At 38.1% G+C, this 12764-nt stretch overlaps 2 protein-coding genes across 10 annotated transcripts; both read right to left on the bottom strand.

Annotated features, from left to right (window-relative positions):
• Window positions 1-633: 633 nt before the first annotated feature.
• LOC117135646 (G protein alpha q subunit-like) lies at window positions 634-1638 on the bottom strand. The gene is made up of 5 exons (XM_033296030.1): window positions 1506-1638; window positions 1265-1449; window positions 1047-1201; window positions 855-983; window positions 634-784 (listed from the first exon to the last, which is right to left on the bottom strand). Exons 1-5 carry the CDS (start codon window positions 1627-1629, stop codon window positions 649-651), a joined length of 729 nt encoding a protein of 242 aa, XP_033151921.1. The 5' UTR covers window positions 1630-1638; the 3' UTR covers window positions 634-648.
• A 3679-nt stretch (window positions 1639-5317) lies between these two features.
• LOC117135644 (G protein alpha q subunit) lies at window positions 5318-12497 on the bottom strand. Of its 9 annotated transcripts, XM_033296029.1 has the most exons (11): window positions 12375-12479; window positions 10918-11698; window positions 8826-9333; window positions 8516-8700; window positions 8298-8452; window positions 8039-8167; window positions 7655-7783; window positions 7316-7445; window positions 7101-7254; window positions 6691-6798; window positions 6251-6460 (listed from the first exon to the last, which is right to left on the bottom strand). In XM_033296029.1, the coding sequence occupies exons 3-11, from the start codon at window positions 8941-8943 to the stop codon at window positions 6378-6380; spliced, it is 1191 nt and encodes a 396-aa protein (XP_033151920.1). In that variant the 5' UTR covers window positions 8944-9333; window positions 10918-11698; window positions 12375-12479; the 3' UTR covers window positions 6251-6377. The 9 variants fall into 9 exon arrangements, with proteins under 9 accessions (XP_033151912.1, XP_033151913.1, XP_033151911.1 ...); XM_033296021.1 differs by lacking the exons at window positions 6251-6460; window positions 7655-7783 and adding an exon at window positions 5318-6178 and having other exon boundaries at window positions 12408-12481; XM_033296022.1 differs by lacking the exons at window positions 6251-6460; window positions 8039-8167 and adding an exon at window positions 5318-6178 and having other exon boundaries at window positions 12375-12478.
• Window positions 12498-12764: the final 267 nt, after the last annotated feature.

The following is a 12764-nucleotide window of genomic DNA, read 5'->3' as shown; positions in this document are numbered from 1 at the left end:
GGGGAGACCACATAAAAGTTACAGATCCACGTTCATATTAAAACAAATTACTTTCTTTTAGGTTGCTTTGCAAAATTGTATCCTTAACTGCAACGAACACAAACCTAATGTTCTCCGTATCTAAAAATAAAATAAATAACTTAATTAGATGGGATTTGTAGCTATTTGTTAAGCAATACATTAACTCCCAATATAAGAATAGAACAACTGCATTTTAAGACAAAAATATCAAGACAATTGACTTACCTGTAGCACATGTAAAATGCGAATATATCTTTTTCTGTGTATCTAAACTAATGCTTTCAAACATACGTAGCACAAATTCTCTGGCCGCATTTGCATCTTGTTTTGGACCTGTTTTGTAAAGAATCCCAGTAAAATATTAATATTAATCAAATATATTGATTAAAATTGGATTATATAACTTTTTAACGCCTACCATCGTATTCAGGAAAATAATCTACCAAATGCGAATACATTATTTTCTCATCCAACACGTCCATCTTGTTTAGAAACAGGATGATTGAAGCATTTTTAAACCATTCGAATGTTATGATAGTATGAAATAGAGCCTTTGATTCCTCCAGACGGTTCTGCAATAATCCGATTTTATTATTTTTGGTGATTAATTAATAAAATGCCTTTAAGTTATACATCGTTTTCGGATTCCATCATGAACTGATCATATTCTGACAATGCTGCCAAAAATATAATCGATGTTACGTTCGAAAAAAAGTGAATCCATTTTCTTCTCTCAGTTCGCTGTCCTGCGACATCCACCATGCTGTTTATAAACGAACAATGTTTTAATACAATAAAATAAATGAAAATAGCCCTAAAAATTCGATATATACCTCAGCACATAGCCATCCAACTCAAAAGGATAAACGTTAATATTAAATGTAGGCTCTCGAGCACGCAGAATATCCTGCTCAGTCGGCAAGTAATCAGCCTGTTCAATTCGACCTAGGTCACCCAAGAAACTGAAATACAAAAATTATTAAAAAACCATTTTGGGTGTCATCGCCCCTGGTGTCCCAACTCACTATTCAGTGGAATCAGTCAGCTGATATTCCCTACGACGATTATAGCACTCCTGGATGCCAGCATCGTCCCAAAGCGTTTTGATGGCATTCAAGTATGGATCCTCGAACGTGGTAACGGTCTCGTAATCGATGCTCATCACCAGAACGGCCAGTTCCTGTGGATCGTAAGATGTTGTTTGAGCTTAATCGTATTTCGATTGGGTAAATGATTCACTTACACTATGCTCTCCCTGACCATAGGAAATCTTCAGCATATCCATGGCCTTGATCATTGACTGCATGGCCATGAATATGTTCTGAAAAACCAGCTTGATGTACCCACGCTTGTCCTCGTCCGAGTAACCGCTGCCGTGGATAATACGCATCTGTTTGATGAACGTGGACTTCCCGGACTCGCATGCCCCTGTGGATATACACACATTGTATCCTGGATACATCCCAATTCCCCTATCCACGTACCCAATAGCAGTAGTTTGAGATCGCGCTTAGACCGTTTTTTCTCCAGACGCAACTGTTTGTCAATTTCCTCATTGATACGCCTTTTTTCCATTGCCTCGGTCGATAAACAGCAGTGCATATCCATGCCGACTTTTTTTATGAATTAAGACACTTTTTATAAGTATCCAAAAGAGAATGTATCGATTATTGGCTGGCTAAAGATTATGATGTAAGATGCGTCCTTTTAGTGTCCTTAAAACCAGACTTTTTCTTCTATGCGATGCTCACAAGCACGTCCGTAGGCCATCGAGAATGGCTGAAAACTGATTTGGATTTCCAAAATTAAAAAATTTAATTCCCGAGCCCTAAAAATGTTTAATGACCTCTTGATAAAGCACATCAGAACACCCAGAGAAATATCGTTAAAAACATCCCTGCGGATTTCTGAAACTCCCAATTCCCAGTGAGCACATATCCAATATATAATCCAATCCAACACACAGCTCTAAAACTCTAAAACTAAAATATTGATTTTATATAGAAATCCGTTTTCCAAGAGGTATAGGATAGCATATCGTAGTCGCAATAGCAAAACACGCATGAGGTCTTTTCAATATACTTTTATTTATATTATATTGGTTTTTTCATTAATATTAAGGTGTACATAGATACTTTTAATTATCTAAAAAATTTGTTTAGTTACAATTGCCACGCATACAATCGCCGTCTGCTCCGTCAATATGATTTGTATGACAAATGTATAGACACCCAGGAAAACCCCGTCCGTCCAATATCAATTCAATTCAATCAATTCAATTCAAATGCTACAGTTATCAATAGTCGGCCCATGGACATGTTGGACTGTCTCTGTCTCCAAATCGGGGGTCTCTGTGGATTGCCTTAATCCTAGGCTAAGCATGCAGTTCCAGTGGATGTTTCATTAGCTTCTGATTTACACGTATGTATGTATATGCTTAGGTGTGCAATGGAGAAACTAGAGTCGAATATTACTATTTCTCCCTAATGTCGCCCGAACTCACAACTAATGTTTCTTACTGCTTATCCCGATGCTGAGTTTAAAGGGTTTTATTTCAAAACCGAAAACTTCGTCTAGCCATTCTTATTATCGATAATGTAGTTTTCTTCAACGTCAAGGGCGATTTTCATTCGGGATTCCTTTTTAATGATTTTTTTTTCATTTTTTTTTTTGCTTTTCAAGCTTTCTTATGTGGAATGTGGTCATTCATTTCATTTACATACATAGTTAAAGTAAAAACTAGCCACCGAATGCCATGCCTAAATGGTTTTCAAGTATCTGAAAATCGTGGCCATACTTATCGAGTATCCGGCCCGAAGGATCAAATTGCATCCTTCGCTTTCATTCCGCTCTAGATTTACACAATTACATAAATTTCCCATTTAAATTGTTGTCCCTTTTGCTTGCAGTTCTGTTTGAGTTTGTTGCTTAGAAAATTTCTTTGTTTACTTTGTTTAATCTTAATTCCTTACAATATTCTGAAATTCCTTTAGCAATCGTCGGATTTGTGTATTATGTACTCGGCATCTCTATATTGGAAATACATATCTAGTAGATTCATCTGCGTTACTTTGGTTTTATCATGTAATTTTAGTTATTAATCGTAACAATTGTAAGTGTAATCAAAATTATAAATTGTATATAAAAATACAAAATACATACATTAATGGTTTATATCAAATTCTCATTTTATTATAGTTCACTTTGCGTTTAATGTACACTTACATACACATGCTCGATTATGTGGTATATCTCTCGGGAGGCCTTCGAATCCCCTCGCGAGTAATTTGCCAAATATTTACATACAACTGTCTGACTATCGGTGCGTATCATAAAATTAAGGAACCAATCTATCAATCCAAAGCACAACAATCTGGCCATACACACATGCTGATAATCTGAATGTCTCGGGGCATTTAACAGGCTCCAGTAGTGGTACAGTGCCCACTTGGAGTCTGTCCTATATAAAATATGGGGATGCGTTATGCTGGAAAGGCACAAAATGCTGGGGAAATCATATCAAAATCGATCAATTTATAGTGTGCGTATGTGTGGCTGCAAAGTCGGAACATTTTATCATTGAAACCGCCGAAAAACTCTTGTTTTTAAGGATGGAATTTCGGAAGAAACAAATCGGAAATGTTAAGGATCAAAATAAATGGGAGACTTTGTCTGCTCGCTGATGCTGATGCAATTCATTGGACGGAAAACTATATATATGTATGTCAGTGTGTGAATGTCTATAATGCCGTGGATATAAAAAACGGGCCAAGCCAAAATCGGAGCTAACAAATTGGATGCCAGCTGTGAATTTGTATTCGCATATTCGCAAGAACCTAAACCGATTCCATATCCATACCGATCGGGCCTCAAAACTCATTCGCTTTTTCTCATTGTGTTCTCTGCTACATCTTTTAAAATACACATTGACTTATTGAAGCTTTTTAAAAGCTAATCCATTGGTTAATCATAAAAATGGTTTAATTACTTTACTTTTACTTTCACTAGATGTGGTTACGAGGATTAAAGCTTTATACAACACACTGTTGAATCGTACTTAAACTAAGATGCGTCTTGGTTTTTGGTTATTCGCGGTCATAGGATTCTCAATTGTCCACTCCCGTGGGTAGTGTCTTCCGCTTGGAGTTGTGGCAAAGTGTCTACTCCTCTGTGGCCCCGAGGGAACTAAACTCCAAGTGATGGGGATGTGGGTTGAGGGAATCTCGCTCGGTTGAACAAAATAAGTGTACTCTAAATTATGAAAAACATTTTGCTTCATATTTATTTTACATACATGTACGTTTCAATTGTTTTCCATTTTATTTATTTTTTGTTTCCACATATGCGTAGAGTAGAATTGTTTTTATTTGGATTTTTACATAAATAATTTGTTGATGGGGTTTTCTATTTATGTGCGTCTCATTTAGTTATCCTTGTATATTAAATTAAACTAAAATTATAAAAACAAAAACAAAACACTGGACCCGCTCGGCAGACCTCGCCGTTTTGGCTAGCCGCCAAAGCGAGTCCCTTGTTGCATACATTAAGATCTATAAAATAAGCAAACAACTAACAAAGTTAATGTAAAAATTACGAAAATCAAGCTATTTTTGATAACAATGTTTCGACTGAAATTTTGATGGCAACAAAAGTACGTGAGAGCAAAACTTTCCCTTCTGATAGTTGTGTTTCTCGACCAGTGGTATATCGCATTTGATTGGATTTAACCTGATGTCTGATTAAATATCAATAAGTTGTATGGATTCTGCTGTTGCATGTTGCATGGGTGGTTATCGACATTTTTACAAACACGTATTTAATGAATGCTCCATGTAAATGTTTCTGGCGTTTCTCATACAAATCTAGCTCCTATATCGTTTTGTATTGGTTTGCATGCGTTTCATTTGTTTTCTTTTCATTCTCATGGTATTAATACGAATCGTAATTTACAATGAATGGAGCTCGCGCAATGCAAATTAATCAATTTTTAAATTGTTACATATGCGTTTTATGAATTATTATATCTGCTTTCATGTATAGTTAAATATTCCGGTAAACAATAGTATCAATATTTACGCTTTACTGTTTAGCTTAATAAAAAATACGGTATTATCTGTGATTTCGTTTTCATTCATTTTATCATTTTATCAGCTTATCATTTTCGGTTTATTATTTTTACACGCCTATATGCCCTGAAATTCTAATAAGAAACTTCTTGCATATATAATTCTTTGAATATATATATATATATATTTCGGGGATTTTTACGCAAAAGTATGTTTTTGTTTTTCTGTAGTTATTTAGTAAAATGTTGCTTTATTATGTTATGCTTCAGTACGACAAAGTTGTTTCAGTTTGTTGTTCCTTATCAAGCTTTTGATTAAATTTACGTTTCATATTTTGTGTTTCGGATTTTATTACAAAAGTTACTATAGTAATAAATTTATTTAAATACTACAGAGTGACAACAACTAATTCGGACGATATTTTGTATAAAAACTTTTCAAGGAAATCATGTTTCTTGTGTAGGAAGGAAAAACTACCATCAGATTTATTCAAATCTAACCAAAAACTCTATCGATTGGATCCCAATCATTTCTGGCCACTGTCTTTTTGACTTTCAAGAGTTTTCCTAGTCGAAACACCAAAAAAAATCACACAACGTTTTCTGAAAACTTTGCCGCTAGAAAGAATACAAGTACTGCAATATAAATTATTGTTTTACGAATCGTCATATTCGTAAGAGAAACTCTGCCCTGATTATTTGTTGTCACGCTGTATCAGATTTTGTGTTATTTTTCTCTCAAATTAAAATGTATACATCTTTTCCATCATTCTGCTGATGCGGTTTTAGCATCTCAGTTTAGTATTCTATTTATGCTACAATTTTCGGTTCCTGATGTAACAAACGTAAGAAACTTTCTCGGGTCTAATTTATGCCTAATTTTCGGCCACATTCGCTCGCTTCTCAATTCTTCTTTTATATTTAGTAAATATGCGAAAAAGGAATTATATGAATGTGTATGTGTGTTTGTATAAAAATCACAAAAATAGTTTTTCGATCCAAATCCAGTTTAGACCAAATTATATTCCTTAAGGTTCGATTGCAGAATTGTGTCCTTAACAGCTGCAAACACAAACCTTATATTTTCCGTATCTAGACAAAGAGAAGAAGACGTAGTTAGTTTGGTTTTGTCAAATAATCCTATGATAGTAAACTGCACACATATTCCATTCACGATATTTAACAGACTATATTTAGTTTTTATTGAGGGACTTTGAAAAACAAATCATATACATTATAAATAATTAATTCATTTGCATTGCCACTTTTCCTGATATCCGCACTGCCCGCCTTAGCCCAAATTGAATTCCTTAAGTGCATTTTGCATAATTGTATCTTTGACAGCGCAGAACACAAGTTTGATGTTTTCGGTATCTGTTTACCAAGAGATCGTTGTTTTATTAGAAATCAGTTCGTTTAGGTTTACAAATTTGACTAGCGATACACTACTACTCTCTACTCTAGATCAGCGGCAAAAGCAAATATGCAAATGTAAATGTTTTTCACACAAAAGTTTACCTTTTGACCAGTCCCTTATAGGCTGAAAACTAAAATCACATCCACACGCAATTTCTGACCAAACACCGAACTGGCGGCAAACTTACCTGTAGCACACGTGAAATGAGAATAGATAATTTTTTCGGAATCTGGATTTAAATCTACAAACATTCGCAGTATAAACTCTCGGGCCGTTATTGCATCTCGCTGAGGACCTGTTTCGATAAGAAGGCAAACATGAGGTTACGTCTAGCGAGGTTCTACGAAAACTAGCAAATAATCTACGGATGATATTGGCGATTTGAGGCAATTACATAGATCTTAAGTACATAAGGTGAAAGTCCACCTGTTGCCGTTGTGAAATGCGAATAGCATTGACGTTCGGGATCTGGATTGCTGGCCAAGTACTTTTTCAGAACGAACTGCTTGGCCGCAGCGTGATCCTGTTTTGGACCTGGTTCATTGCCGCATAAAATCGTACATAATTATGGCCACCTTTACCATTCGGAACACTTACCATCGTATTCAGGAAAATAGTCTACCAAATGCGAATACATTATTTTCTCCTCCAACAAGTCCTTCTTATTCAGGAAAAGAATAACTGACGAATTTTGAAACCAAGGGTATGTAATTATAGTACGAAATAAAGCTTTAGATTCCTCCATTCGATTCTGTGAAAGCGTACATTTGATTATTTGATAGAACAAAAGTACTCATAACTTGAAATCATACCTCATTATCAGATTCAAACAAGATTTGATCGTACTCCGATAGCGCTACCAAAAATATAATCGATGTCACATTCTCAAAGCAATGAATCCACTTTCTTCTCTCGGATCGCTGACCTCCGACGTCTACCATTCTGTTTATAAGGGAAAATATATTATTGTAGGAAAGGTAACCAGCAAATTAACAACATTTAAGCCAAACATAGAAGCATTTAATTTTAGAGCGCAAGCGACGAATCTATTTGTAACTAAATTGTAAGACATCGTCTTTCACTAGCTTTACAATGACCATTTACATTTCTAGCCTTGCCGGTAATCACCAATTGATATTTTTGATAGATACCTAAACACAATGCCATCCAAATCGAATGGATACTCAAGAATGCCAGTTGTCGGCACTCGAGCACGCAGAATATCCTGCTCGGTTGGCAAGTAATCAGCCTGTTCAATTCGAGCTAGATCGCTCAAGTAGCTAAATTAGATAAATTAATACACTTTTAAAACAAAGAACGGAACCAAAAGAAGTGGCAAAAGTAGTTTTGCAACCCGTCTCAGTCCATCAACTTCGCTGAAGGCCCTAACTAGGTCCCTGAATTATTTGCTTGAAGAGACATGCGCTGAAGAAATTCTTAAGTGTGTAGTTACAAAGTACAAAATATATTTAAACCAAAACCAAACAAGAGGTCATGCACATGCAATGAAGTAAGGGTAGAAAGATGGTATGTACCTAAATCTGATTTCTTCTAAATCGAAGGGATACTCAATTATCCCTGTTGTGGGCACACGAACTCTTAAAATGTCTTGCTCAGTGGGTAAATATGCAGGTTGAGCCACACGATCGAGATCCTTCAGATAACTATACATAAACAAGATAATTGATTTAGTTTGCACAGTCGTTTCGGTAGTTTCAGTCTCATCAGTTCGTTTTTGGGTCATTTTGCGGACGGATTTAATCCGTTCCCTTAGCATGCAAACGGGTAACTTACTATTTGGCTGAATCAGTCAGCTGATATTCCCTACGACGATCATAGCACTCCTGGATGCCAGCATCGTCCCAAAGCGTTTTGATGGCATTCAAGTATGGATCCTCGAACGTGGTAACGGTCTCGTAATCGATGCTCATCACCAGATCGGCCAGTTCCTGTGGATCGCAAGATGTTGTTTGAGCTTAATCGTATTCTGATTGGGTAAATGATTCACTTACACTATGCTCTCCCTGACCATAGGAAATCTTCAGCATATCCATGGCCTTGATCATTGACTGCATGGCCATGAATATGTTCTGAAAAACCAGCTTGATGTACCCACGCTTGTCCTCGTCCGAGTAACCGCTGCCGTGGATAATACGCATCTGTTTGATGAATGTGGACTTCCCGGACTCGCCAGTGCCTGGGGATATAGGATTGGAAAATATATATAACCATAAGCGGCGGGCATACAATGCAATTAGCGAGGCGGCTTCAATTGCATTAAGCCAGGCTAAGTGCAATCGAAATGGGCCATGCTCCACTTACCCAGTAGTAGCAGTTTAAGCTCGCGGCGCGCATCTCTCTTGTCCCGGCGCAACTGCTTCTCGATTTCCTGATTGATGCGCTTTTGTTCCTTGGCCTCCTCCGATAAACAGCACTCCATGCTAACTAGATTTATAGACGCTTTCGCGTGCTGCTGCCACTACGCTCGACAGGCCGTTCCGTATATAAAATGTATGCTGTTTGGATGGTGGGATGGTCTCCTGGACTCCCTTTTCTGGACCCTCGGACACCTAGCTAATTGGTTGTATGGCGGGCTCTGAATTCACCCGTTCCAAGTTATAGATTCTGTTTCAGTTTCGATTGGTGCATTTGTACTTCGGCTTTGCTCGCTCTGCAGACCTCCTCCAGCGCTTACGATCCAGGCTCTCTTTGGCTATTGCTATTGCTGATTACGGGTCTACGCTAAGTTCTTGACCAGATTTCTGTGACTCGGAGGCTGAGAGTGATGGCTACTAATGAACAAAGACCACATCGAACGATCCAAGAACATCTGAAAGGAGACAAAGCTTTGATTTAGTGCTTGCATAACGGAACTGTAGGATCTATCCAACTATTGCTGCTACGGACCACCACAGTTGTTGGCCCAACGAGAGTTCGCCGCGTTGTGTCCCGTGCTGGCAATTAACATTTCATATTTGCTAGCCTGCCCCACTAGCTAGCGACGTCGATGACGACGTCGGATATAGATGGCCCATGGCTACCCATGACTACCCCGGGACTTCCTCTGACCATGGCATTGGCTTTGGTTGTAAGTTCTGGGCGTGCTTTCTCTGCGCAGACCTGGGATCGCCCTCTACCAGGTGGCAATAGATTGAGGAAGCGGTCGCCACAATGCCCCTCAGCCAAGTTCAATGCAAGAAAGCTGATTTTGGAAAATATATGGCTTCGCTGGCCACAAGTTCGCGAGAGTGTTCTCCAATTGGGTGGACCAAGCAGTCTATGGATAACAAGAATTGGCATACCATTCTAAATCGGAAATAACAAAGCCACCCAGCGAAATTCATGGTGCAAAAACACAGCTCTATCCACAAAACTAGGAATAAACTTTAAAACCGATTCTTAATGTACTTTTATCTTTTAAAGATATGAGTCCACCCGAATCCGTAGTTCATTCATGGGTTCAGCATAGGGCATGCCTGTAGAATATAGCCTATAACCACTGGTGCTATTTCCTCTCTTTTCCAACCCCCAGTTTATATATCGAGTGATGGCTAATCCAATTTCGTTTGGCGAACACATTGACATGGGTCGAGGTAAGGCTTTCAGCATGACCACTACCAAATATCGATGGAATACCTAGCAATAATTTTGACAAAAGTCTGACCAGGGGAATTTGGCGGGCTCTGGTTGGCGAATATGGAGATCTGGATAATGATGGCTAGACGCATAGGATTCGGGAGGATTAGTGGGCTGCACTCGGAACACATTGCTCGCTGAGCAAAGCCACAAAATCTAATTAGCAGTGGCAGCAAAATTCAGGGGCAGGGGCACGCAATTGGCGCAATGAAGCGTTTTTTAACAATAGTTTGCCAGATATATCATGCCACCAAATCAGAGGGAGACTTACCCACCGCGAACTGGTCTTATCTGCCTTACATTTTGTATATGCTTATGATAAACCACTCTGAGATAACGTTTGATTTGCCTTCTTAATCTTTAGACGACTACTGCTCTTCTGAAAATCACTTTTCTAATGCAACCTATTTCCGAAAAGCCATTTCTAAGTCGGAAATAGCTTTATGTTACTCATGCAGTTCCTTATCGCATCCTCACCCTCTTTTCGCTTGAGTATTTATGAGCTGATATTTTAGATACAAAAGTACCCTTTCATTATGAATTAAGACATTTGTATAAAATCTTGCAGTTAGAAAAGCATGGCTTTTACACAAAATAAATATATTCGAATGGATTTGAATAAGGTGGATGACAATTATTCAAAATTGGCTGGAGAATAATTCGATTTTTGAATTATAATATTTTTCGGCCAGTTTTTAGCAACCAACAAGTGGTCGAGTCGAAAATAAACCACGATATTACGATTCTTGTATTGAATCCAGTATTCGGTATTACTTACTTAACATTACGGAGACACGGGACTAAAGGTATTCAGACGAGATTCTCCAAAAAGATGTTCCGGTTATCGTCTCGATTTGTTTTAGCTACCACTATGTTATACAAAAAATATTGAATTTCGGGTTTTAGTACGCCGATTGAAGTTCTTCCGGATTGATCGTGTTCTTTGAATTTTTGTTTTGGTTCCCTGCCGATGTTCGGTCTGTTTTAAATATTTTTAGTTTAATCACGCGATTTGCTTTGCGGTGCGTTGGTTGGTCTTACGTTTTTTAGTTAGCTTAAACTAATTTCAAAAGCATTTCGTTTTTAGTTGGTTTGCGGTTTGGAAAACATTTGTTTTTAAGGAACGTGTGTAGTTGGTTATATATTTTTTACTGGTGCTTTGTAATATAAAAGTTACGATAACGTCTGTTCGGCTTCCTTTTAATGTAAATGTGTGATACGATACTATTTATATATGTAGATATATATCTATATATAATTTTCCCTTTTTGCTTCTAGTTTTCGGTGTGTATGAGGGCTGTTGTTGTTGTTGTTCTTGGTTTTTAACGTTTCTTCTTGTTGTTGTTGTTGTTTTTAAACACCAGTCTGTAAATGCAACGAAGTTTCAACAAATATTCATTGTAGTGTAATTGAAACGGAAAAGTATGTACGACGACAACGACGACGACGAGCGGTCTTCAAATTGATTTCACACGAAACACTTAGTGGCTCCTTTTGTATTTAATTTTCTGCATATTTTATGCTTCTTGTATTTGTTTATTTTTCTGTATGCAGTGGAACTGCAAGTAAAGAAGAGAGACAGAGAGATAAGGAGAAGAACGACGATGTGTGGGGGGGTGGGGGGTATTATGGGTGGTAAGGTGGGAATATGCATTCCGGAAAATCATCATCATACTGGCTAAGGTAAACACACACGACCCCCAGCTACCATTTTTTGGTTAGCCCACCCGTTTTAAGCCCAAAAATATGCACAATCCACTAGGTAGTTCCGCGACCCCAACTAACTTCTCGGCTAGGAGCACCGTTTAGTGGCAAAAGAAAACCACATTGAGTTAAACAAACTATTTCTTTTTTATATTTCTCAACTTTTTTCCTATTCGCAGTGTTTTTCTCGGGCAAGCAGTACGACTTGCTGCGCACTGCTTTACGAACGAATACACACAAATATAAGCGAGGGCGTTAACGAAACGAAAAAATTTTGATAGCAATGCGATTCGAAGATTTCGCGATTCGATTCGCCGTTTGTTTAACAATTATGGGGGGGCCTTGCTTAATGGCCAGCACTGTTTGGCGAAAAAACACACTTTACACTGGCATTTCGGGGAACGTTTTCGGTGCTGCTAAATTTTTTTTTTGTCGAGGGGGGGACTTTTTCGGGTGGCTGCCAGGCGGCTGCGGATGGCGACCGCTGGCTGGCGGGGAGTCCGTTTGACGGGGATCTTGCTCGAAACTCACAACATATTCGATTTGGCATCGCTCGCTACTCACAACATATTTAATTTTGCATTTTTCGCTAACGTTGACGCACGACCCGACTTTCGATAGCAGGAGGCGTTATTTGTCCGAACCTATCGGCCCTATCGTTCGTCGATATCGATGGTCGATCCTATCGGACGGCCTTTGAACTAGTGGTGGCCAGACATCGATGTTGAAAAAGATGCTTTTAAATTAAAGTCTTCATTGTATTACATAAGGACGAGTTTTTAATTGCAGCAGAATAATTAATTGAAGTGGTTTAAGCCAATTAAAAAGGAATTTCCTGAACTGCTACAGCTTAATTTGAAAATATATTACTTTCGGTATTTCTTAGATGCCATCCCAAACCCAACACATGTCGGTGTTGCC

This window comes from Drosophila mauritiana, chromosome 2R (assembly GCF_004382145.1).
Source record: "Drosophila mauritiana strain mau12 chromosome 2R, ASM438214v1, whole genome shotgun sequence".
NCBI lineage: Eukaryota > Metazoa > Arthropoda > Insecta > Diptera > Drosophilidae > Drosophila > Drosophila mauritiana.
The sequence above is the reverse complement of the archived record's forward strand: the minus strand, read 5'-3'. Positions and strand labels throughout refer to the sequence as shown.